Source organism: Lissotriton helveticus, chromosome 9 (assembly GCF_964261635.1).
Source record: "Lissotriton helveticus chromosome 9, aLisHel1.1, whole genome shotgun sequence".
NCBI classification, from domain to species: Eukaryota; Metazoa; Chordata; class Amphibia; order Caudata; family Salamandridae; genus Lissotriton; species Lissotriton helveticus.
Window position 1 is genome coordinate 1,033,861,172 of NC_136070.1, and position 27,899 is coordinate 1,033,889,070.

Below are 27,899 nucleotides of genomic sequence, written 5' to 3' on the forward strand. Positions count from 1 at the left end.
AACGCAACCTCCACAACCCAACAACTTAACAAAGGCTATCCCAAGTTGCGAAGACTTCTCTGCTTTCTTCAAGCAAAAGAACAACACTATAAGAAGCGATCTCATCCAGGATGTAAGTCGATTCGCCGGCTCCATATGCATAACTAACACTCATGCTAAAAACAACGCTTCATGGACGTCCTTCGACACCTATTCCGAAGAATCAATTCACAAGCTGCTGGTCACCTTGAAACCCGCCAATCATCACACAGACCCCCTACCTGCCAATGCTGTTAAAGTCCTCACCCCCCTGTTCCTCCCACTCTGGACTAAAATCATCAACTGTTCCCTGCAACAAGGGCTCATCCCAGATTCCCTCAAGATTGGGCAAGTCACGCCTATACTCAAGAAACCCACAGCTGACCCGGCCAACCTAAACAACTATCGTCCTATCACCAATATCACCACTCTAGCAAAACTGTTAGAAAAATGCGTACAACTCCAACTGACAAAACACATTGAGCAGTTTGACCTCCTCAACTCCCACCAATCCGGATTCAGAGCAAAGCATAGCACGGAAACGGCCATGACACACATAATAGATGATGCCCTCCAAATCCTTGATCACAATGAGTCTTGCCTCCTCATCCTTCTTGACCTCTCTTCAGCATTTGATACGGTCAAACACGAGAATCTACTGGAGCTCCTAAATACCAGAATGGGCATATCCGGGACGGTTCTCAAATGGTTCACGTCCTTTCTGCACAACCGTTCGCAGAGGTTCAAGATCAACAACGCACTGTCCTTGCCTGTGCCAGTAACACTGGGCGTCCCGCAAGGTTCCTCCCTATCCCCCACATTGTTCAACCTCGTCATGGAACCACTCACCACCCTGCTTCAATCTTCTAAGGTACATTTCCATATGTACGCCGATGACACTCAGCTCTACCTCAAGCGTCAATCCCCTGAAGACATCAAACTGTTGAATGCCACACTAAGAAACACCCAAGCTTGGCTGGCCGACAATCACCTCAAACTAAATGCTCTGAAAACTGAGTTCCTTCTGATCTCTCCTCCTGCGAAAAAGGCCATCACCCAAACCTGGCTCAATCATCTAACCGCACTCAATGTCCAACCCACCATCGTGGACTCAGCGAAATCCCTTGGCATCACACTGGACTGCAATCTCGACATGCAGCAGCATATTACCATAGCAACTAAAGGAGCCAACTTCCAAATCAACACGCTGAGAAAACTCAAACCCTTCCTACCACCCAAGGACTTCCAAACTGTGGTACAAGCCTTAGTCATTCCTCGCATAGACTACGGAATTGTGGCTCTCAGCGGGCTCCCCCTGACAACAACGGCTCCCCTAAGAGCCTCCCTTAACGCGGCCGCGAGACTCATCACTGGCTCAAGAAAACACTCGCATATATCCCCTGACTTAAAAACCCTGAACTGGCTGCCTATTGAAGCCAGAATTCAGTTGAAAATTGCCTGTATGACACACTCGGCCGTACACCACAAGGCACCCAACTACCTCTCTCATAAGCTGACCATATCAGGAGGCTCAAGATCCAACAGAAGCACAAACACTCTCCTCCTGAAACCACGGAGATTCCGGAAGGAAAAAACATACAAACGCTCCTTCTCTGGAATGGCACCTAGGATCTGGAATGCACTCCCACCAGAAACCAGGCTTATCCCGTCCACTATACTCTTCAAGAAAGAGGTGAAGGCCATCCTTATGGCTAAATACACCTGAACACTATTGATACTGGAACAATGACAGTATTTGGCACCCACATTATCGGCTGGATGAATATTTATCTATGTCAGTCCATTTTTTGTCTGCTTCTGGATCTAATTCATTGCACGGATGCTATACTATGGATTTCCAACTTGTCTATTGGGTTGTACACAAGGACTTGAGTGCCTCAATAACCTGCAACGCACCCACTACTGACTACTTCTTTGCTCTCAACATTGTGTTTACTCACCCTCTGGGGTGCTATAATCTTATCCGTTTAGACATTGTACTGCTTCCATTTTATTGTTTCTTGATTGTTATTACTCTGTATACTCTTGTATGACTGATACCCTATTTTTTGCATCTCACTGTCTACGGAATCTCATATTGATTTAAGAGTCTTGTTTATCCTACCTACTGTTACTGTAAAGCGCTCTGATATCTGCAAAGATCTTGTTCGCGCTATATAAAACTTTAAAAATAAATAAATAAATAAATGTTCTTTAGGTGGGGCAGGGGTATGTCTTCGCAGACTTCCAAGTAGATTCCCTCCCCTCACCCCCCCCCCCCCCCCCCACCTGGGAGAACTCATAAGATCCAACATGGCTTCACTTGTGAAAGAATGCGGCCATGTAGTTTGTACCCTATCCATTTCGAGGTATTTACTATTATATAATGTATAGTTAGCTTCATTCATTTCGGCACTGCTAACGTCAGGATGGAAGCACTTTACAGAGAGTACCCAGCTTTAGCTGCCTTTCCCTGCTGAAGCATCGAGCAGGGTTAATATCGGTGCTCTCATCAGCACCTTTAATTCCTTCAATGACCTGGGGAGTACTCAACTTGCCTCCACTGCTCATTCATCGCAAGGGTTCGAAAGCTTTACCAGGACTCGCTCTTCTGTTAATTAGCAGCAAAGACTCACCACTCAACATTTTATTCACAGGCAGAATTAGTGCACACATGTAAGTTTTTTTGGTCTTCTGCAAATTTTACCGCTACAAATTAACAATCCCACTCCTGAATAAATGCACTTGAAAATGACATTTCTCTTTCCCATGCAGATATACATATTTTCTCAATGTGAATTTGCCAATAAGGTTACCTTTCGTGGGGCACCTTGCCTTTCTATGAGACTGCCTTTTGCTTGTTTCCAATATTTTCCCAAATAAAATATTAAAGTAAACTGCTGCTTTCTTTCCTCTTGCTGCTAAAGTGTAGGCATTTACCATCGGCCTAAAATATCACTTTGCTCTGTTTCTTCATATATGCCCTTAGGAAGCAGACACAAAAAGATCTATTCAGGTCACTGATGCACCCTTGCAGTGTATTAAGCACTTCCAATAATTTAGATTATTAGATCAAAGATGCATCATTTCAAGTGGATATACACATCGACCCTAACCACCCCATTCCATCAGAATAAACCTTGTTACAGGTTAAGTCCCCCAAAAATTACTATATTGTATCTTGTCTCTGCAACAGCACACAACAGCAGAGTCAATCCTGCCATCAATGAACGCATAGTTTGGAATGTTATTGAACGACTGCATTTTTTAGCTCACCTCCATCTTTCAGTGTGCTTCACTTAAGTACCCTTATTCAGCACACCAATATATCTTGGCCCATTTGATTTTTGTCACTGCCGAGCATCACAGCTTTAAGTGGGATGAAAAAAGTGGGGGGGTCTCTCAAAGGGGCGTGGCTTATGTAATTAAGGATGTGGCTTAAAAATACGCAAGCTAAAAATCTGTGCTCAGCATAGTGTGCCGCCCGACTGGTATTTTGCTGCTTTTGTCCCTGCAACCAGATATATAAATCAACAAGTAAAAGTACACCTACAACAAGTCAGGACTATTGGCTTTGCCAATGGTTACTCATTGCATAAGACAAATAAGCAACAACTTTGACTTTGTTGTATATAATATTGAAAATGCTTTGGTTCTGAAATGATGAGACTGTGAAAGAACTATACTGAGACTCTTTGAAGTTACATCAAAGGCAGTGAAGGGTGTAACTGCTGCAGAGTTGAGATTTTTTTTTTTTCAGAGGGCAAAAATGGAGAGCCAGATAGAGACCCGTCTAAGCACCTGCTTTTTAGAACTGCCGGTGCTGAGCACCAACAGGACCCGGGCCACCTAAAGCCTTGCCCAGCTTGAGGTTTTGACATTTTGGGATCAGTATTACGGTACTTAACACATGCCAGGGTTTTTTCTCTCGGTCGCCTATAACTCAATTTCCCTATCGTTGTCATTTAAGTACGTACTACTCTGCCAAAGCAGATATGTCTCCAAGTTGCTCTGCAAGCACCTCACAAGGTTTTTGCGTTGCAATAAGTCACACTGTAGGGATTTCTTGGGGCGCGTTACTGCTTTGGGAAATGTTTTCAGTAAAAAGCAGTGTCATATGTTTGGATATGTAAAAAGCCACTTAAACCTAGATTTCACAAAAACCTACAACCAACACACGAATAGACGAATAATGGCAAAATATCTGGATTAAATGGTAGAAACCTGGTTTCAGATAGTAATTTGTGTCTAATCCTACAGGAGTAATTCAAGAATAATCACTCGCCCTAACTTCCATAAAGTCACTTCCTAGAAAATCTCCGTTCGTGCGGGTTACATAGTGCATAACATGCAATATTACACAAATCTTTTGGGCCTTAAGCACCCTACAAAATCAGAAGTCGCCATTCCACTGGATACCTTGTCTGTCATCTACCCTGATCCGCACCTCCCAAATAACCACTTTCAAAGTGGTATACTGGCCGTGTGCTTCCACAAAGCATTTCCTCATTAACCTCATCATATCTCTTTTCAGCCTTAAACATGTTTCCAGGAAAATTCAACATTTTGGGAAACGAAATGGCAAATGAAACTATAGACACCCAACTAACCTTCCTAAATAAAATAAATATCAGACAACACATTACACTGAACAAACTCCCACTAAAGGCAACAACCCTGGTCATTGCCTTCACCCACTGGATACCCAATGTCACTAGACTGTAAAGGCCCTTTTGATATACCTACTGCTGCTTTTTCTACTTTTTGCTAGATTCTTTTATACTTTTTTATTGGCATAATTGTAAATCAAATGAATTCCAATTTCTAAGGCAAGAATGAGTTTGTAGGACTTTACTTTTTACTGGATATGTTGAACAAGCATGGTATTCTTTCACTGGCCCATAATGTGTCTTGTTTTTAATTTTAGTAGGTGCCAGCAGATGTATTGAGTACCTTATGCAATCTTTACAGGCTGGATCCAAATGATCTTATTTTACAGGCAGCACGTTGTAGAAACTATAGTTCCGCGAAAGGAAGATCCCGTATGCCTATTATGTCGTGCTGTACGAACTGCTCATTTCTTTTATTCTGACTTGTATTTTTCAATGTATGTTTTTCTAGCTTTTATGACATGAGCTGTTGAAATAAAGCTTAATGACTGATTACCTATTCTAACATTCTGCACACACCATCAGCGTCAGATTACCAAAACAAGTAAACCAAAGGTTGTAACTACAAAACCTTCCTCCATTAACACCCTGGAACAAGATCCCAGCAAACTGGCAAACACGCCATCAACTCATCAACCATCAATTCCCCATTCAACACCATATTAGAACATGTATGCATTTAACCATGCATCTTTGAAGCTCAGAACTTGGAAGTTGACATAAACAAGAACCCACAGACAGCAAAAGAACCTTTCCCAACCAGGACCTGGCTCACAAGCATGGGTTGAGAGAAGGGCTCAAGGACCACAGCCTACAGTGAGGAAACCGCTGGGTCAGGTGGAGAGACTGACTGGAGCCACTTTACAGACCAGAGACCCCCCATCATGATGCAGACCTATAGAGGCAAGAGATTATGTGCCTGCCATGCTTTCTGAATTTCGTGTAATGGAAGTGGCCTCACTGTGGATACATCCAATGCTGTTCACTTTGTGCCTTAGCAAGGGGGAAAATTTGGTCTTTTGGGATGGCGTGATCAGTGTACTGCTCAGGTGGTCCTTGTATATTTTCACTGCTTGATTAAAGCAGATATGCCTAAGGTGCAACTTATTTGTGGGGACCCCCTTTCTGGATACAGATACTTGGTCTACCTATGTTATTAGAGTGCACTCTAGGGTTCTGCCAAGGCTCATGAAGAGCAAGAAAGGAGAAACCAGATTTCTTTCTACAGAGCACCAGGGACTCTGAGGAGGTAGATATCCCCACCACGCTTCACTGACCCAGGTTAATTTTATGACCTCCTTCTGGAGATGAGCTTCAAGATTAACAACTTCAAAAGTTTCAGTGATGAAAACTAAGGTAGAGTGGAAGGTTCCTAAAATGGGTAAAGAGCTTCTACGAACTGCCGTAAAGCGCTGATTCAACCTTCAACCAGATTCTTCCCCTCCCCTCAACCAACAAAAGCGATTCTCCATAAAAAATAAAAATGCAAAAATCAGAAAGCGAAAAAGAATTTATCAACAGACTGACATCATTTCCTCAAGTCTATAATCTAACATCCCAAGATGTTTTGCATCCAGGCCATTCTCCATCACAGATAAAATAAGTATCCCACCTGCACTCAAGATTTACAGAGCAGAGGAATGACACACAAAAAAAGCATTTTGAAAAACAAATGTGCAAAATCTACATGGTGGGTACATGAAAATCTACGTTTGTGTTCTTCCAGGTCACATCCCTCAAACTAATGGTTAGGTACTGTTGCATAACCACTGCACTGCCTTCGCTACGGAGTCTCAATCAGTAGTAGGTTCCCAACAGTAACAAAGCTTCAAAGGGAAAAAAGCTTAACAACATTAGACAACTGGCCCAATTTTTAGCAGCTCCTTGGCAACGAAGTCTATACATGATTTTGCATTACAATTAATCTGCACATGCATTTAGTTCACCACCCTCAACACAGGTCAATTTGTTGAGGTTCTGGCCTTCCAGCAAGTTGTGCTTTTTCAGTCTCAAAAGACTAGCTGAAACAATCTGTCACATTTTCTTCACATGAAGATTTCCAGAGAAACTCACATCCACACATGCAGTCTGTCCTGTGATGTATCAGAGAAGAGACTAGTGCAGGACTAAACCCATCTATCCACAGCGCTCCACGAACATAGGCCAATTCTACTGTCCAAGAAGCTGAACTAAACCCTTTTTCTAGACATTATGTGGAAGATGAGTAGACTGCATTAAAAAAAAATTCCCGTACAGCTAGGTCTGAACGCCGATTTTTCCATGAAGTAGAAGCTATCCAACTTTTTTTTTTTAAGTACACAAAGTGCCCTGGGGAGGCCATGACTGATGTGCATTTATTGCATTAACACAATGACTCACTCTCTTAGAGAGGTGAAGATTCACTTCCCGAAGTATTGTGCTTAACATTAGTCAACACACCCATACTGCAGGAAATTAATGATTACATTCACAAATGTGTTCTTTCCTCACAAGTAAAGATGGATACATGATTAAATCGTGCTTGGTGCATTGGTATCAAGGCTATTTACAGCATGTTAGACAAAAGAGGAATCATATTTTCTGAATTCTAGCAAAAATACTGATAAAGAGTCAACAACTTCTCTCAGTACTAAAAGTACCATCAACTTTTGAAACTTCCACTTGCCTGAGGACCTCAATTTAGAAGAGCAAAGCTTTATCTCTGGCTCCACTATGAAACTTTTCTCTTCCTAGTAATTCTTTGTCACTCCAAACCATGTCACAACTATAACCAGATGAGAGATTAATGGGAAGAGGCACATAAGAGGGAGAAAAAACTACACTCCCCAGTAGCGGGTTAGAATGACAGTGGCAGCCCTTTGTTGTGTGCCTTCAAATATAGAGTTAAAGACCTTTAAAAAAAAACTAAATTTTGACGCCTTTGAAAGGAAGGAAGCACAAAATAACAACAGGGGGTTATTGGCTGCCAGCCACAGGGGAGGCGCTCCATAATTCTTATTCTCCCGTTTGAAGGCTGTTAGAAATCAGATTTGAAAAAGAGAGAGCAGAAGGAGGAAGCCTCTCGAGGCTATCGCCATTTCCTGTGATCATACATAATGCGCTTCAAAAGTTGGTGCTCACCAATGCGGTTGATCAATTGCCCTCCTTCAGAGCCCGCCTTTTCCTCCCGCTTTGTTTACATCTGATGTGAGTCAATGACAAGCACTGTCTGAGGCTGTGAAGAAGGACCTGTCAGGTTGATTTATGGGCGCATCAAACCACCACTTGTCCAAACTGAAGCTTGCAGTTCATTAATTAGGGAGTTGCGACTTTGAAGTCAGCTTTCAGACTGTGGTTTTTAACATTTGGCTTAATTTATATGCTCTTGAACGTGGATCTCTAAGGGAAAAAAACTGAAATTCCCTTCTCGTCTTTGAACTTCTTTTGACCGCACAATAATCATTTCTTTGTCCTGAGTGATGCCTGCATCCCAGAGTCATTAACGCGTGTTGAACTGCCACTGATGAGCAAGCCCTCCAGAATTAGAAACACAGGCAGCAAAACAAAGCGGGTCGCATTTGGTGCAGAGATATCGCCCAACTGCATGCCTTACCTCTCTGCCCCATTTCCATTTTAATTATAGTTAGCTCTTTTCGATTTATATTCTACACACTTTTAATCTTCCTTTATGTAGGACTTAGCGTAGTAGCAGGGGAAGATGGTAAAAACCAGAATAGTGGCGTATTTTTAAGCACATCACTTTCTGAATTTTGGACAGTTGTTTCTCTTAATTTTTGTGAACATCCCATGCTCACAAGACTAATCATGCATACTATATCAGTACATTCTGCTTTTCTATTTCCATTCATGTTCAACAGTGATCCTCCCCATCACGTGGTGATTTTCCCGTGATAATCTCCCATGCCTTACTACATGGCTCTCTTGCCCCCTCATTGCCACTCCTGCCCCATAGCAGTCCTCCTGCTCCCCCTTTTTGGCCAAGCCGACCAGACAGACAGACTAGGAATGTCTACCACATACACAGCAGTAAAACTCTACCCCCTGGTATGATACAAGCCGTTTTACATCCCTCTCCTCTCCACTGCACAGTACTTTGAGGCAGCCTGAGGACTGCATTACCACACTGCATTTGAGACACTCGGCTTCTGAAAACTCACTTGGAGGTACACATTTAACAGTTATTTGGAAGAAGAACAAAATGGAAAGAGGGGATGTTAACTGAATGCACTATTTGAGGCAATATTGCTGAGCAGAGTAGCAGCTTTGCGTGAAATTATAATACCAAGAAGGAGTAACTGAATGCCCTAGCAACCAGGACTACTTTAGAGTAGAGCTTTAGGTCGATTTGCAGCAATGAAAAAGATCACAAAAGTATATCTAAATAGTCTATATGGCAAATTCTAGTAAACAACACTCACAATCTTAGAAACATTCAGAATTGTGAATCCGGACTTCGAGTATAGAAGATGAGGAAAAGACAAGTATCACAGTAGCCTCGCAAAAAACTTGGAAGAGGTGTTTTCTCTTTGTAAAATGCAATTGACTTTGTTGTGTCTGTTATATATTGTGTAAAGCATTTTTGGGTTCCTGGCAGTTGTTGTTGAAGGCTCATGCTCACAAGGTAAAAAAAAAAAAAGCCATGAATTACGTGATGTAAAAAAATATATATATTTTGCGCTACATTTTAAAAATGTTGTTAGGACAAGCAATGAGCAAGAGAAAAATTGCAATGTATTTTAATAATGAAAGCATATTTGGTAGAGAATGTTGCTATAGATTTACATGTTTTCCAGGGCCATTGAGTCCATGTAGACAAACAAAAAAGGAACCTATAGCATTTTTATAAGGCACTAACTAATCCAAGTGGATGGGTGGTTTCACAGACAAATATATGGTATCTACCTCTTTTGGCTGTTTTCCGACATGCTGTTGCTGTAGAAGTTGAATCTGCAATTGTTCCTGTTGTTTCTTGTAAAACTCTTGAAGCTGCTGCTGCATATAAACAGGAAAAAGTGGTGAGAGAAGCAATGGAGAAGACAATAATAAACCACTTTAGGTGTAGTAGACAAGGTAAGATAGGTTGGATAAGAAAACACAGACCATTAATCAGTAGTAGTCTGACCTTTAGCCAATATATACAGCACACAATGATTTTTCTTACCAATCATTTGAAAAGTAATCTGCAAAATGAACTAAAGACAAATATAGCATTTTCCACACACTAATTAAAATAAGGGAAGGCGTGACCTTTGACTTTAAGAACAAAGAGGAAATGCCCTTGTGAAGGGAGCCTGGCAAATTTCGGTTGTGAAACAATGAGTCCGCCAGGCAGGATCGGGTTAGGGTACAGGGGGTGTTTGATAACTACAAGTACAGCACACATGTCTGTTCTGGTATGAAGGTGCAAGTTAATGTACTCCGCTTAGAGGCACACTTGCTTGAAGAGGCAGCGAGGGAACGCCAACAACCGCCTATACGGGGTACATGTTGGATAACACCTCCTGCTGACCAGCCTTCTACCAAGATTCACTTGAATTCGAGATTTTGGGGTAAAAATTTATTTTATAGTTTTAAAATGTATCTTAAATCTGTTCAGTGTCTAAAGTTTGGATTCCATTTTGAGTGTTTGACAATGCTAACAACACGTTTGTAAACTTAAGAGTTTTCTTTGCTGATTAACTGTACACAATAGCGCTTTAAATGGACTGGGACTGTCCGGTACTGGGCACCTGCACTTTATTTTGAGAGGGAAGAGTACCTGCACTTCTCACTACAGGTGCACTAATTTTAATTGGAGAGTACCAGCATGCCTCAGACGCAAACAGGTATGCGCTGGTACAGGGTACAAGCACTTCTATTTTTCCATTTCAAGCACTGGTACACAGTAGAGTACAGTTATTATAAAAACAGAAAAACCACGAGACAACAAATATACAAAGATAACTTGTGAATGGTGTAAAAACATTCAAAATCTTTCCAAACCAGGCCGTTTGTTCTAGTCATACACAACACATTTTCAGAATGTCCGACACGAAAAAAACAATCAAAATCTTGTACAAATGTATTTGATATCCATCAACTACAGTAAGACAGGGAGGAAACGTGGATACAAAAGAGCCCTTTTTTCGTTTCTTTCAAAGCAAAACGTCTGGGGTAGAAACCTTAAACACAGAGGGTCATTTAAACCTGGCCAAATGGTCATGGAACAGGTGGCAACATTAATGGCAGACGCATCAAAGTAAACTCGGGTTCCTCTGAGGACAAAAGCAAATCCAAGAAGCATTTCTAGAAAATAAAAGCAACCAAACTAACATTAATCTTTCCTCATGCTTCAGTCACTGTTTTGTTCAGCACTGCAAGTGGTCATATTCCTTAAATTAATCTCTCACCCATATTCAAATCAACAAACTTCTCGGAGAATATCAATTTATTGCAAATATATTTTGGTTATAAATTCAAACAGATGCACTCGTTTTCCCTTAATCCAGCCACACCTGTTAAGCAATGCCCCTAGACCTAGTAAATGGCCACGAGGAGGTCTCAAAGCTGTGCATAAAAAAAACTCCTCAGTCCTAACAATTGCCATCACCCTCACCCCGGAAACTTATTGGACACTACAGTAATCCAAAAACCATGCAATGAAATGTAAAGGTACCACTGCATCAAATCATTCAACTGAACGGGAAACACAATGTGAAGGGATGGGAAAGGTAAAACTATAAAGGTGGCTGGATCACATCAACATGGGTGACTTAAACAGCAGTACCACCCGGAAGAGTTGGAAAAAAGTCCTGTCATTCATGAAGTATATTCGAAACAATAGTGAGTCCAGTATTCTCTTAATACAGTGTCCGGTGTTGTCACATAGTTTCTCCAGTTTAATGACCACTTTATTTAGGTTCAAGAGTATATAGATGGTTGCAGGACCCTTTCTTCTTAATAAAGTCTATGCTAGAGTAGGACAAGCCAAATATAAACATAGCATAATCCGCTAAACCATGATCTCAAAGGTGGAATTTCTGGGGATGCTACAATGATATTGATTACACCAATTTTAGCCAAATAAACCTTTTCTAGAAATACATAAAGAATCCAAAGAGAAAGGTCACTTTTTTACTTTAAGCACAATAACTGAATCAACTTTACGTGATGACAAATGATTAAGGTTTACACAAGACTTTCACGCAAAAAGTTCCCTAATGCTTAGCTTCGATACTGGTAATATAAAACAGAAGTAAAAGGAAACATATCTGTGCAGAAGCTGTATCATTAAAAACCAAATCAACCCATGTGTTCATCTTTTTTGTTACTGTCTGATGAGAGTAGGAAAGGCTCTGTGCTGTTAGGGTAGTAGATTATATGCAAGAATAGTAATCATGTACCCCCACAGCAAGGACTGAGTGGGATCATTGTTCTAAATACTCAAATAAACCATAGGTGCGTAGATGATGTACATGTTAATTTAAAAGAGTGAAACTGTGGGAAGAATCCTGCGACCGTCGCAAATATTAATGTAAACACACCAAGAATATTTAGAAAGATGAGTTGGGGGGTCTCTCTTTTTGTGCATACATGGGGAAGAAATGGCCCACCAGGTCATCCCTATCCCCATTATCACGTCAGTGCCACATGGTGGGACTCATCCTTTTTACCAAAATAATTTTCATGGTGTCTGTTCCATTGGTTATATAATTATGTGTTTTGCCCAATCACCCGATTCATAGATTCATCATTCTCTTAGACACTTCGTGCTACACTCTATTAATATATACATCTTTGTCTTGACCCCGCACAGATTCCAAAATGTCCCCTCTACATTTCAGCTTTCATGCAGTGTATTAACAGTTAGGTGCTTTTGCCACGCCCCACAGCTTACTGGCCGAACCTGTAATTCTACAACTTTCAACAGAGCCTTCACACCTACAACTCAGACTAGGATACAGCACCAAAAAAGGGGCCATATCAATATGATTGACAAGCATAAATATCATCAAAACACATAAACCTTAATTGCTCTAAAGATAATAATGTTATTGAATGTTATTGATACAACCAGAAGGAATGTGGTAGCTCTTCTACAAAAGCGTGAGGCTCTCAAAATTCTTTTCCAACACCAATGTGTGCAGCTGGTGATCCAACATAACCACCGCGCATCCTTGATTGTAACTTATATCTCCTTCCTGCAACCAATTAGCAGAAGTGCCGACTAAGCTGTAAACTGGTAGAAAGAAGTACATTACCTGTTGAAGCATGAGTGCCTGCTGCTGCTGAAGCAAGACCTGGAGCTGCTGAGGATTAAGCACTTGCTGCTGGAGAATCTGTTGCATCTGCTGGGGAGTGATCACTTGAGGTGTCATCATAGCCACTGACACAGGAACCTGGAGCATCAACACAGACACAAAACAAGCGTCAATCCTCAAACAAAATGCTTTTTTAACTTCCAGAATAAATTATACGAATTCATCTTTAAAAGATCTGTTTTAGGCGGTTTTTGCAAGGGGAAGGGTCCCATCTATCAAACTAACCGCAGACATGTAGGCACACTTCAAGTATTAACATTTTAGGCATTTCATTTTGTGACACACACTCCATGAAGAATCACATCCAAAACTGTAAAGCTCGAGAATAAAAGTGCACATTTCACTAAATCTATTTTAACTCAGAAAGAGAATAAATCTAAAAAAAGTGAAATGTACAGTCGCTCGCCAGTCAACCGATCTCAGCGAAAAATCATTTTAAAGCATTAAAGGCAGGTAAGAAATGAAAAAAAAGAAAAAACACCACAACACTTGTTCCCCGTGACAATACTAACAGAGAACCCCAGTTACAGCATATTTTATCATTCTATAGTCACCCGGAACAGAGATACCTTCCTCGCTTTCATAATACGAGAGATACCATTAAAAGGCGCCTTCGATGACATTTCGGTGACAAACAGCTACTGTGATGAACTTGATAGCATTTCATATTTGCAACTGTTAACACATTTCTGCGCGGGCATCTTTGTAAGGAACCTGCACGCGGTATCTGAAAGGATGATGTCTTGTTCAGATAAAACACTGACATTAAAATGACAGCCTGTCTTGGCCAAGGTTACACAAATTGTATTCACGCGGCTACCTAATGACAATGCTGTGGATCGGGCGAGCTTTCCTGAATGTAATTTAGCTATTCAAAATAATCACTGCACTTGTGTTTAATTTGCAGTCTACAGGAGAGCCACTTTGTCAACCGACCCAGTGGAAGAAACTATTTCTATAAAACACTTGCAAAAACGCATGAAAATCGACAAGAAAAAGGTGGGAAGGAAAAACAAGACAAGATGAGGAGCTAAAGTCTTTGATGTAAAATGCATGGTATGGCAAGCACTGAACATATGATAACACAACACCGCAAAACTTCAATTTGCAATGTCTGGTGTCAAATTTGAGCACATTTCTCCTGTACACCATTGCCTTCAAAACTCCAAAACAATCACCAATCAGCAGATAAAAGAATAGAAACGATTTTGGACGGTGGTAAGCAAAAACCCAGGAACGCAGTAGTAATTTTATTAAGCATAATGTCTTCATATGCAGTTTATCTTGACTTTTTCACATGATTTGTCCTGTCATTTGGTTGCCCGGCTCTCGTTCCTAATTTCACAGTCATTATCCACTGATGTCCTGATTTCTCAGCATCACTAATTTTGATGAACTAAAAATGCTTCTTGAAGGTCAGACGCCTGCCTGTGCAGTGCGTGTACTCTGGGACTGTCAGATATACGTTTCGGCGTAGCATGAAGGATTTGACCATGCTGAAAGAAAGGGTTTAAATCTAAAATATGTCAAAAAAGGTGATATTCCATCTTGCATCTATTAAGTAGAATAGGTGCAAGTTTGAGAAAGGACATCACCCATGTACGTAAACCTGGAGGCACACAACTATGCTCAATCATGCTATAACATGGCAACTATTCAACTGACTTGGCATCAGAAACTAAGATCTGTAAGCCTAGAAATTGTTAATATCCTATACTCAAGAACTTTCTAAAAAGTCAGAATATGACAGTCCAAGCTGGAGGAGGAAACAAGAATAGACAAGTCAAACAATACAATCACAAAATAAGACATTTCTACCAGAGGTTGAAGGTGTATATACCTCAATTTGAATGAACAAACAAATGCAACAAAGACACAATTAAGCTTTTTTCCTCAATTCTTGTAAGGTACTCAACACAAATAAAGGTCAGCCAGTTTTGCTATACGGGAGTAGAGAAAGTACCGATGATAAGTTCTGGCAAAAGGACAGTGGGTTCACTAGCCGAGCCCGGAGTGCTTGATCTGTCAGTCATGAAGAACTTCCAATTTCAAGCAAGCCTTGAAACTAGCAAACTGTTTCAAATTAGGGTTGGAAACACTCAGAAGGATGGAGTTTAAAATGTAATCACACCCTTAAGACAAAACAAATACAGCTTGGGACCTGCCTACCTCTATTATTAAAGATAGCAAGAACACGAAAATAGCTGTGGATTAATGAAAGGTAGAATACCTCAAAATTTCCACTTTTTTTAAAGATTGTTCTGAAAGCGCAGGGATACTTAAAAAAAAGGCACCTTTAGTGCTCCTATTGCAATAAAATCTAGAGAAAACTTTACCCACAAACTCTTTAGCAGTATGAAACCTTTTAGAATTAAATATGTATATGGTTTTCCAATAAGGTTTTTAAGTGTTAACAATTAAGGTCTCACAAAAGAGATACCTGATATCATAGTTTTTTGAAGCGGAAGTCTCTTACATGATAAGAAACTTTGAACACGTACAAACGTTGAACATGCTCCATTTCCATTAAGATAAGCCCATTTCCTGTTTTAAATAGCTGAAGGCCTGAAAAACTGGGAGTCACCAAAAAAAATAACCTAAACTCAACCAGAAATTTCTCAATTGATGATAGGCAAGCACGGTTTCCTCCCAGTGTGTTTTGATTGGCTATATACAGGGCCACTGGAAGGGTAGGGTCAAATTATGTGGCAGGAGTAAGTAATGCTGCAAGAAAAGGCAAATTATGCGGCATATTGCGGCACATTTTGTGATAGAATTACTTCATCATTTTAACATTTTTACACTGTCTGGGCATTGGTTACACCTCATTAGTACCATTTTAAACTCAAAGCAGTACGCAAAAGATAGCTGACCAACCGGTCAACCTTTGAAAAGGGTCTTCCACTATACGGCAACACGTCGCTGCATTTGTGGTAACTTTTCAACCGTTTGAGCTAGAAATAAAATTTATTTTTGTCAAAATCTGCAGATTGTGCAGCAAACGAGTGATTATGTGACAAATGCAGCAAATTTATAATTGTGTGAAAAATGCAGCGGCCGCACAATTGCATAATTCCAGTGGCCCTGGCGGTATGTTGGAGTTATATGTCCTTTAGCCTGACTTTACATAAAACTTAAGCTTGCAATCAAGAGAAGACAACATAGGAAATGGAAAATCCACTGACTGAGAAAAAAATGTGGACCTACTAAGAGTTTAATAGCTCTAACCCCAAACTTCACCTCAGCAAAAACTGAACCATCGCAAGATCAGGCTTTTGCAATTTGCATGAAAACTTAAAACATCGATCGGCCAATATGGAAGGCAAGATATCCGACTGTCTGCTCTAATTGCATCGGACATACTCCAGAATTTGTCGTTAATCTTGTATATTATTAATATCAGCATTCTGAGCGGCTTCTCATCTTAAGCCCATTATTTTCACATTTCCACACCTGTAAGTAAATTGCTGCCTGGGACTTCCCCTTTCACTCTCTAATTTTTTTTAAATCAGAATTACCGTAAGTCTGTGCACCAAGATTTTTATTTTCTGGGCATGATGCACAGTGCTGCACATGCCCCAGTAGATCTAAGCTGCAGAGCATGTTAATATGTGGAAGCGGTAAGAGTTATGGATCGCACATTCACCGGCCTCTCGGTGCCTAACCCGTCTATGTAGCTAGTCGCTGGTAATGCTAGGACGCACAGGGCGTGCAGCACCCTCAATAGGCTATTATCGCCCACACTTTATTACCCATTACTACCGAGGTCATTAGCGGGAAGAGTGATGGCACTGGTCTTAACCTATTGATCACTGTAACTACTCTCATTTAATCCTGCGCTCAATGCCTGCGAAGCTGCGGAAGGCACACCAGAGAGAGAGCTTTAGTGGCGAGAAATACAGTCAAAGCTTTGAAATTACACTTTGATTCATAAAATCCAGCCAGTGGTTTAAATCAATAGTGTTTAAAACAGTCATGTAAGTTCTTAACTACAGCCCTCTAATATTTACGAGTCCCTTTCTAAGCACAGTCCACCAAACTGTAACTTCATCTGAGACGGCATCCAACAGACTTGGCAGCCCTCAAGTTGTAGCACTTATGTTGGATTTTGATTTTCTTGCTGAACCCGTGCTCATAAATACCAAGCAACTGCATTATTTTAGACGTGTACGCAAATAACAAATGCATAATGCTACCAGCGCAAAGTGTTCAACTTCAGAGCGTGTTTGCAGATTGAGCATGTGTCTTGGAAATGAACTGTGCGAGTGTGCGCTCATGAACAGCTCATGGCACACAGCTGACAACACTGAGGTCTCAAAACACAAACCCACTCAAAATGCACCAGGTCATAAACAAGGAAGCAAGCAATGACCAATGTCCAGGCAATGGAAGCACCTTGATAGTCAGCAAGACAGACCTACCATGGATTCCAATAACAGTTCCAACCCAGCTTGACCAGTACTTAGCGCAGTTTTCTTCTAGGCCAGCTACAGTGACATCACAAGAGTCACCGCTTTCCATCTATATAAACCTCTATGTGTCCCTTTCCACTCTCTAAATCCAATCAATGTAAGTGACTCAAATGATTCAATTTAATGCTCTGGAACATGCCACTAGAGGGGCACCAGAAAAAGAAAGGAAAGAGTGCATTTTGCTTGGCAGCAATTACAGAAGAATAAACGTAGTGGTTGACTGGCGCATGCGATGAACAAATGGTTAAAAAAACACAGTAATTGTTGAGGTTATATGGAATGCACCTTCCTTTCTGTTCTACAGATGGTAAACTGCTGAGGTTGAACTTGTATCAATAGGGTGTGGTAGACACCCAGGTGCAAACAATCCTGGCAGGGCTGGTAAAAATACAGCTGCACGCCGACTATTGGAAGCCTGCTTGCACGGACCTGTTGGCATCTTCATTATAAACAGCAACCGACAACAAACATGACTTTAACACTGACAATAGCTTTCACGAGGCTGCTCTCATCATAAGGCTCTGCAAGATATAGGTTGCCAAGTATGCAGACACAATCTAGAAAATACATGTTATGTCTACTACACGGAAGAGCACACATCCTGTTGTGCAATATATTGACGACAAGCTTATTAAAAGGAATTAAGTACACGCCCATAAACATGAGCTAAGCACAGAACATTGGGTCAAAAGAAAATGTAAGGGTGCAAAACTAATGATGACAACCGCAATACCTCAATTGTGAGCGGGATGGAGTTGTGTTGAGAAAGGGTCCCATGGCATTTAACATTTGCAAGTGTAATCAGATGCATGATCCTTGCAGGATTGAGCTTAAGAACACTTGCTACAACCACCCTAGTTTATGAGGCCACACTACTCAATCAGATGACGAATGCATCAGACCGTAGACAGTAAATTTGTTGAGAAAAATCTAACAAAATTTAACATTCTTGTAAGATCATGTTTTTAGCTCTAACGAAAAGCACAGAATCACTTGATAAAACAGCAAGTGTTATTGGTGCCACCGACTTAAATACAGGTATGTATGGGTGAGAATTTAGATAACTGTCAAAGAAAGGTTATGGCATGAAAATCTCATGGAAAGGGTGCAGAATATATAAAGTATAAATTTCGTGCATGATATAACCAGGAAACTTGGGTAATAACTCGCGGAACAAAATCAATGCCCAGTCTGCAGCAAATTAGCCAGATTGGCTATAACAATGAAAGACTGTCCAAGCATAAAACACAGAACCACCCAAAAAAATTGAAAACAGCTTCTCCAGACGAACGTTGTAGAATTGATTAAATGGATACATGAGCCAACAGAAGAGTAAGAAGAGGTTTGCCTCCATACAGACCTCCCCTACTTATACAGCTGGCCAGGAGATGCACACATCACGCATAACTTGTACCGCCAGAGTATAATGCAGTGTGGCTTCGTAGCCTCTAGGAACTGAAAGCTCAAAGCTCTTAATTTAGTAACTTTATGTCTCATTCTGAATATGAGCAAGAATTTCACTTTTGACCTTACTCATGCAGACACCAGCATCTCTTTTGTCAACACCAGTCAACATTCCTCAGTGCATTAAGCCACTACACCACTGTACCAATGAGAACGGAAATATAGAAACATCAAGGAAATTGTGAAAAAGAACAAAAAACAAAACGGATGCTGTATTTTTCTCACATTAAAGAAATAGGTATCAGTTTCATTAAAATCACTTGTGGAAATACCATGATCGGCTTAGCATCAAAATATCCACCCGTCACTACCTTTATGAAAAAAGGTTTGCGTGAATGAAATTTCAAATACTTGCTAATTTAGACCATCATTTATCAGTCACACAACCGATCAGATCCACCCCTTCTCATGCATTCCTGGCTTCCCATTACCTGCCAGGTTAATTATTTTGCTACAATAAACATAAGTTTCATTTTTACAAAAGTGCAGGACTGAAAATAATTAATTCTCCTTACATCTGTTAAAGGCTTGCATTAATGGAACAAAGATACATCACAAACCAGTCACTTAGCAAGCAGTGATCTTTTGAACCTTGCAGTTATTGTTTTCACCAAGCTAACTGTTTCATCTTCTTTCCTCGTGTAGGAGGAATGGAAACCAATGCACAGGAGTGTAACCGTAAAGTCATGCCTTCCGAAAGCTTAGCTAGCAGTCACAATACGCTCATCGTTTGCGTCAGTGTATTGATCGTCAAACTTCAATATGAATAAATGATTGAGATGCTCCTTGGCAAATTTCTATGTAATAGCAGGTGTTACTTGGAACCAAGTCACTGGTATTGATTGTAGCTAATAAAGAATTAACATAGACTGGTCTGTCCAGCAGCATTTGAACCTGTGGCATGCAAGCTACAAAAAGATAATGGTAGCAGGTATTAAGAACTATTAAGCTACAATGTCAAATGTAGTTTATTGTAACGCATTTAATCGATCCAATAACACAGCACACACAAATTAGCTTCGCTTGTGCACAATGACATGAGGAGCCGCAAGAAATGTCATTGTGGACCTGTTAAAAACCAACAAGAAATGGAGAGGATGTATCGCACTTAAAAGAAGAACTGCTGAAAAGTTCATGGTTGTCGGATCAACAACCCACAGAAAGGGGTCGAGGATTTCTGGACTGCCAGCAACTTTGAATAAGCGCATCAGCAGGCCTGTGGACTAACCAAGAATTACCGTACAGGCTTCAATTGAGCGGACGTGAAAATAAATTCCTGCAAAACGTATTAAAACAGGTTGGATGTAATGGTAGCCATTCCCTTTGAGATGTTAATTTAGGCGTTACTTAATTTGGAATTATTATATTAAAAAGTATGCAGAAATTTTAGTTGCCTAAAACGTGCAGCTTCTCACACCTACCAGAGACACCTTGATCTGTACATCACAGCCGAATACGAGGGTGCAAATTAGAGTCTAATGAGAAAACATCAGTTGCTTCTTTGACAATCTTGCCATTCGCTGATTTACTCCTAATGAAGACACACTCCAACCAGCAAGCTCTCTACATGCTAAAGGTCAAAACATGTTCTAAAATGCCTAGCAGATTCAAGGCAAATAGGAAGGAGCCCTCTCATAAAGTGGCGTGGCAATTAGAGTAATTGTGCAAAGAGCCATATTCTGTAAAAAGTAAAAAGAAATTAAGCTGCCACTGCCATAACAGGTTAGATGAAAATTTAATGTATTCTCCCTCGTGTCATCGTGTTTTGTCAAGACATCAAATGGAATTGGAAAGTACAAAATAACAAGCCCCTGAGAAATCACAGGAACCGACCTTTTTGATGTTGTTGGTTTACCTTGTTCTTGGTTATTTGAACAACGACGTCTCGGATTTAAGGGGGGGGGGGCAACAGGCTTACATGCGGAGTCCTGCATTAGGTAGCGCATACAGCTGGAAGTATTCCTCACCTTATCAGCGGCAAATTTTTGACATCACCCCCAACCTGCTCAAGAAAATGTTGCAATGACCACAGCTGGATATATCAGGCATGTTAGAAAGAATTTTGTGAGCAAAAACCACACAAAATTGATAAGTGTGGTACAGTTGGGGGGAGTATGTATGAGGCAAATCTTAAGGACTAACCTTCTTGTCATTTGAAAGCAAGTTATCACTAGAAATCATTTGAAGCTTTAACAGGGTGGGGGGTAGGTGGGATATAGGGTTTGACGCTTTTGCATTCAATTATGTGGCTGACCATACATGCTGGACCTTGGTTGGTTACCCACCCTGCTTAAGGTGGGCTTTAAGAGCATGTAAGGACCCCCGCTCTACACATTTCATGCATTTGGTATATCTTGTCCTGCACAGCGGAAACAAGTAGGGTAGAAAGTATTTGCGAAGACTGCTTCTTAACCCAACAGTAAACTACACCCTACAGTTTCCAGTAACCCAGATCTGCCCCGGATAAAATAAACAGACTGCTTAAAAAGCAGCCGAGTCTTCGGCTACACAATAACACATTAAGCTGACGGTGTCAAGCCTTTCCCACAACCGAGCTGTGCAGGTGTGGAGAGCTCGCTCTCCTCCACCCATCTGTTTATTTTCCTAAACAAAGTACTGACAAGAAAATCAATAACTGCTCTCGCACGCCATAACATTTGTTATAAATTAAAAGACAAGCAACAGGACTCTCCCAGTCTGTCAAATCCTCTAAAAATAAGCCGAGTGAATTAAAAAAAAAGGCAGATTAAAGTAACATCAGTTGCTTTACCAGCATCCCAAAAAGGGCACATTTAAGCGGTGGTTTGTTACTCAGGATACTTTTAAGAAGGATTCCAGCTGTAAACACGGAAAGCAAAAAACAGCACAGTCCGCTTAGACTATGAATCTTTCCGAACATACACAGTAAGAGACAGAAAATGCATCGTGTTTCAATGTTTCAGGGCACATTGCAGCAGCCTACTGTCACATACAACTTTATGGACCAACCAGCACTGTCAGTATAAAGTCACTCGTTATTTGTCCAATTCTCAAAGGTAAATCAGGGCCTTTGATACACCATAATGACCACGAATATTATTTGCATGCTGGTATACAAAACAAAGGCGCCGTATATCTCCTAAAAAGACATCACTTTAAAAGAACTGCTCTGCGACCACCCTGGGTGCGCAGCGCACTAGCCGCAACTGAAAACCACTAAACGCGGAACAGCCAACGTAGGGCAACCCACCCCCATGAGCGGAAAACCGAGATTGGCGTTTCTGGTTCTTAAACTTCAGGTACTTGGTCGATAAAGCGAATGAAATAATATTCATATTAAATGAAAGCTCTTACTCAGACATGTTGACGACTAGTATAAAAATTAGGAGCAAGGATAATTATAAAAACTTTGTAGACAGGCAGGTGCCAGTCATGTTGGACAGCTACCAACTAACTCAAAATCCAAAGTTGATGTTTCAATCTTCCAAATTCTTCAACAGCGAAACTTGGACACTTTATTGCAGTTTTCCGCATCATCTGCAATTTGCAGCTGACATGTCAGAGCCCTTCATTTCTAGCCCCGGCTTTGTTAGTCAGTCATTTTGCTACTTTAAAACTGCTTGAGCCTGTTTTGTGCCAAAGTGGAGGTGCATTTAGCTGCGTTTTCATGTATATTTTTACAAAAATAATCATGCCAGCCCTCAGCCTCGTGAGCTGCCGATGATTTATGATTTACCAGCTCAGCGAGGTTTTGCAACGCTGCGTGCCTTCAGATGCGTTATTTGAGATTTAATTAAGATCACAGCCTCTAAAATCCCTGTCAAATTAAAATTCACGGAAAACAATGGATTCTATATCCTCCCGTCCCATGCGTTGGACTAACAACACAAATGAATCGCCGTTTCCATGGCGTCAGACACTGGCTCCCCGATGTTGTTTGCTTTTGACACACACGTTGTTGTTGTTGTTTTCTGCAGGGAGCGCCCTCCACCAACAACAGCAGATCTCTGGAGCCCAGAAACAATACTGAGGAAAAACCAGCGCGGAGCAGCAGGCACAGGGCTGCTCTCACGTTTTTAGTCGAGGAGCCACCGCGCTGTGCTAAAATCTGGAATCGGCCCCCTCGTGAGGCCTGTCAGCCTGACACACGAGTCCCACATCTGGCCACTATACATGCTTTACAGTCGCTGACCAACTTCCCAAAAAAGAAAAGTGCAGGCACCTTGATTTCTGTCGGGTGCCCTCCGTTTGTCTGGTGTTTCCTGGGCTGCAAAACCCTCTACTTATGATAATTTATTAATATGTTTATACTTTTGGGGACTTGTGACATTTTTTGATGTCAAGCGTTTTCTATTTTCTTGCCTTATCGCGAGATCTGATTAATAATCTCGGGCTCTGGAAGTGACAGGTGCTGGCAATCTCCTCCCTGGCAGACCGCTGCACAAAGTAACTGTCTTTGCCTGAAAGGGCTAATGCGCTCCTAATGAACAATAAATCACGTTTGATTATAAAGTGTCAGGCCAATCACTTCTCCGTTCGCCCCCTCGGAGGCCAGCTCAGCAGCTCTCTCGGCTGCCCTCGGTGGGTGCGCCTGAGCGCCTCGCTCCCTTACTCAAAAGTCCACCCAGAACCGAAAAGTGCCAAAAGTAACATGAAACAGAGAAAAACCCTTAAAAGTCCCGCTTTTACAGTCAAAACAAACTACCGGTCTAACTAACGCATGTGCCTACAGTTTGCTAGGGTTCCCAATTTACAAAAAAACGTGCACTAAACTACAGCCATGTAATAAAATGAAGCATACAGTTACTTGAATGCAGAAAAAACGTTAAGCAAGAAAAAACAAGCGCTGGTAACAAATGTACTCTGGCGTGAAGATACTATTCAACATTTACATCTCAATTTTTTCAGGCATAAATAAACAAATGTAGAAATAACTTACATTTGGAATCATTTTCCCACTTTTCGCGTTAAATATCCTGAGACATGTCATTTAAACGTGAAGTCTGTGTCCCTTTCCGAGTGAAAAATGAGACGAGTCAACACGCATCGCTTGCTGGGAGGGTGGGAGACGCTTCCCCTGTCTGCCAAACGTTGTGTATCGTTGCGCTACAAGCTCGCAACTTACTTTCCACTCAAATGAGGCAGGGCACGAAGGAGTTAATCCCGAAGAGGAAGAGTGTGCACTTTGCTCTAAACCTGCCTCCCACTTCCTAAATCCCCTCCCTCCTCCCTCAAAAAAAAAATGAAGAGAAAAAAATTCAGTTCAGAGCACCGAAATCGCGCAGGGTTAACACTCCAGTTTAGATCCTGTTACAACAAATATTCCCCGAGTCTCAAGCGCAGCCCGGTGTCAAAAAACACGCACAAAAAAATTCGCTCGGCTCTGAAGCATGTCACATGGCAAACTGGGCAGCAAACAAATAAGAGCCCGTGCTGTGAAATTCAAACCCAGGCGAGCGCACGCTCGCAGCCTGGGCAGCCCGGAGAGGAGCTCGCTCGCAGCAGCAGCAGCATCGTGGGCACGCAGCAAACAATAAGCAACGCTGCCGCTCTCGCTTATGTTTCACTTAGAAGCGTTTGTAATCAGTTACAAACGAGCCCGCGAGCCAGCAGTCGCCCGTGAAGCCAATGCACCCGGCGTGAGCTGTAAACACTGCTCCGCCTCGTGCGCACCGGCCCCGCGCGGCTGCAAACGTGAAATAAGACAAAGATTTACAAACATATTGTCTCCCGGGCAGCGGCAGCATGTGGGGCCAGCGCGAGCGCTTCTCCCCCCGCCGCCACCAGGGCTCCCGGAGCCGTGGCTGCTCCGGGGAGACTGTAAACTACTTGGTAAACAGATGGCTGCGAATACAATTTAAACGCGCAGCGCCCCTTTTTCCTCACTTACACAAAATTAACCTGTCAAGTTTTACGCGGGGAAGACACGCACACATAAAAAAAAAATCACAAAATCAATCATATTGACAAACCTGACAAACTCCATTTAGCTGCCACCACAAACAGAGTGCTGGGCCATGAAGCTCTATTAAGGGCTGCCTGGTGTACAGTCTTCGACGTCCTCAGGTTACAGACAGATTGCACGCGCAAGGGTGCTTCTGGGCTGACAAGATGCAAAACTACCCAATCAGCCACGCCCTGCTCCACCAATCACAACCAGCCTCTAAACAGAATCAGTTCAAACACTCCACACAATGGGCCTCCTCTTTCCACTGACGGCAGGTGAAATAATGCTTTTGTGAGGAAAAAACGCGTTTCTCTCTAAAGTAACTGTAGTTAAATGCTGTTAACCCTCTGACCCAACTCTTCGGTGCATGGAGAGAGCGGCACAGATATTTATGTAACTATTAAAAAGCAACTCATGTTATACAAACACTTTGTTTACACATGTTGCCTATAACATGCAAAAAGAGGAAAATATACCCCCCCAAAGAGTGGGCCCCCAATCTCTAATTAACAACCTTGATTATGTTATTTTATTTACTTGCCTCAATTCCCTGGTTAAGGCACATCACAATTGAATATTAAACAATAAACATTTGCAACAAACAAAAATACAATGTTTTCTATGTTTCTAACATGTAAAAGCATTCTTAGCATTTCGAGTATGATTTGCACCGACACAGGAAACATAACTTCGAAATCTACGTGTTTATCTTGTAAACAATTATAGGTATCGGAAATTCGGAATATATTCTTTGTTATCTGGACAAGACAAAGAGGGCGCTTTAAATAGAGATCAATGATGTTTGTTGGCGGTAATGTGGTATCACCATACACAATCTCCACTTTCCATCAAAGATCACACTTCTGACGTTTATTTGACAGCTTTGCGAGGGAGGGGAGTGGGAGTGGGCGTGGGAGTGAGCCGAGTGACAATAGGTCCCAAGGCAGAATATACACCTCCAGTTCAGTGATGTATTTATACACTTGATTACGTGGCTCACAGATCGGCACCAGCAGCCCTTTGGGCACCTTTCAACTTTGAATATGTAAAGGAAACAACTCTACTTCTATTAAAACAGGTTAACATAGATAATGTCTCCGTTTCTTAAGAGTTATTACAAATATTTGTATACTTAAATCTACAGCGACTGCTATTAGAATTGCAGGGATTAAGCATTCTAGGTCTTTGCTATTTAATTTATTTTAGGTTTGGGCTATTTTACCATCTGATGTGGAGGACTGCAAATTAAATGGAAGTGTTATTTTTGGGGGAAACCAAACTGTTGACACAATACCTTGTATTCGATTACAACTTTTAACCGGTTCCCAAGTTAGAAGTGACAGGGTGGCAAATGTAATAATAAAAAAAACTTTACTACCAAAGTGTTAGTTTGTCAAATACCGTTGTTAATTGGATATTTACATTTGCACATGGCTGACAATTCTCGTCCACTATTTAAATATACATACACAATGTAAAGGACGGTCAAGCAGGCCCAATTATTTTCATACAATCCCCTGGCCACAAACGGAACGCATAAAGGGTAAGGACACATAGATGAAAAGAGAGAGTTGTTCAATTGATGCAGATTCTGAATGTAGAGAAATGAACCAACTAGTAATTGGTGCCATATTTGAATATCGCTCTGTAGCTGCACTTGAGCAGCTCGATGAAATGTAATGCAACTGATTATTTCACCGTCTTGTGTCAAAAAAATCAAAGTTGGTCTCTGAGCATTTTCCACTGTCTCGAACTGAATTTTGTACAATTGTACGAAAAGAAGCAACTCTTAGTCATACTCAGTCTACTGACCTGTGCAGCTGTAGGAACAGATTCTAAGGCAGTCATGCAGAATAGAAGTTAAAGGCACTCCAACTTAACATTGGAGGGGACCAAAAAGCAAACGTTGCACATGGATATGGAATGCTCCCAGTGACCACCATCTTGCAATGCGATGGGCTACTTTTCAGTGTTTCGACACAATAAGCCCCAAACTCTTGTCATACGTTTCTGCTGACTGCTAACACAACAAAACAGCACCGGGTTGCAAACACATTTCCTATGGAAATTAGCAAGCAGTGTCACACACACACACACACACAACACAGCACCGGTGTAAAGCAACTGGAAAGAAGGTGACCACAGGGGGAAATCTAAGCTCTTGAATTATAGAATGGATCACAAAGGGGCAGACATGGTTTTGGTTTGTGGACTGTAAAAAACCTAATAACGTCCAAGTAAAAGGTGAAAATGGACTTTCAGTAATGCAGACTTGAGGCCGAAGTTATCTTGATGGTGTTTCGTAGTCACCCACTGGCGACCTTCTGATGCACATTTATTGCCACCAATGCAGATGAGAGGAAGCACCAGCAGTCAGAAGACAGTTCCTATCTGTTGTCCCACTAATTTCCCTCCCAAGGGGCTTCTTTACACAGCTCTGAAACCTGGAGAAAGGGAAAGCATGGGAACTGCTGCTTTTGCACTTCAAGCAGCGTCAGATTGGTAATGCAAGCACTAGGGCAATGCCCGAGGGGCTGGCATCCGAATTCCAGATAAAGGCTGCTTGTTTGTGAAGCCTGGGGGCCGATTTGTGAGGTTTCTGCGTTGTTCGAAGCCCCCAGAGGCCCAGTGGGTGCCTGAGTGGCCTTTCTGGAGGCAGGTGGACCTCCATTACCTCCCTTTTATCAACATTCAGAGGTGTCACTCCCTTTCTCTCGCTGGGCCGGCCCATTAATATATGCATATTGAGTTGGGGTAGGGGGCCTGATCAAAAGTGGCCTCACTTGTTTTCAGCTGTGTTTCACCAGTGTAAACGAATCCGTGCATTTTTTACCTCCCCCTTTTTTAAAATTACATTTCGCCAAAGCAGTGTTTTGCGGAAACGCAATATGCAAATGTGGGCCTTTTTTCTGCGTGCCGGTGCCTATTTTTTACCCCATTCCAACCCTGACTCCACGGAGTGTGGTCCAAAGGTGCACTTGCTATATCTCCTAACAAAAGCAGAAGTCCCTCATGATGCTTCCCCGCCCTCTGTGACCCCTCCCCTGCC

At 41.6% G+C, this 27,899-nt stretch overlaps 1 protein-coding gene across 20 annotated transcripts in view; it reads right to left on the reverse strand.

Moving 5' to 3' along the window:
• The window catches only part of FOXP1 (forkhead box P1), a 935,659-nt gene that overhangs the window by 125,429 nt on the left and 782,331 nt on the right, over positions 1-27,899 (reverse strand). For 7 of the 20 annotated variants that reach the window (XM_078661352.1, XM_078661351.1, XM_078661350.1 and 4 more), the window contains 2 exons: positions 12,929-13,066; positions 9,591-9,680 (listed from right to left, as the gene is read on the reverse strand). In XM_078661352.1, the coding sequence (XP_078517478.1) occupies positions 9,591-9,680; positions 12,929-13,066 (228 nt within the window). Of the gene's footprint in view, positions 1-9,590; positions 9,681-12,928; positions 13,067-23,842; positions 24,468-24,875; positions 25,009-27,899 lie in introns of those variants that run through there. The other 13 variants (XM_078661358.1, XM_078661354.1, XM_078661353.1 and 10 more) reach the window with 8 other exon arrangements.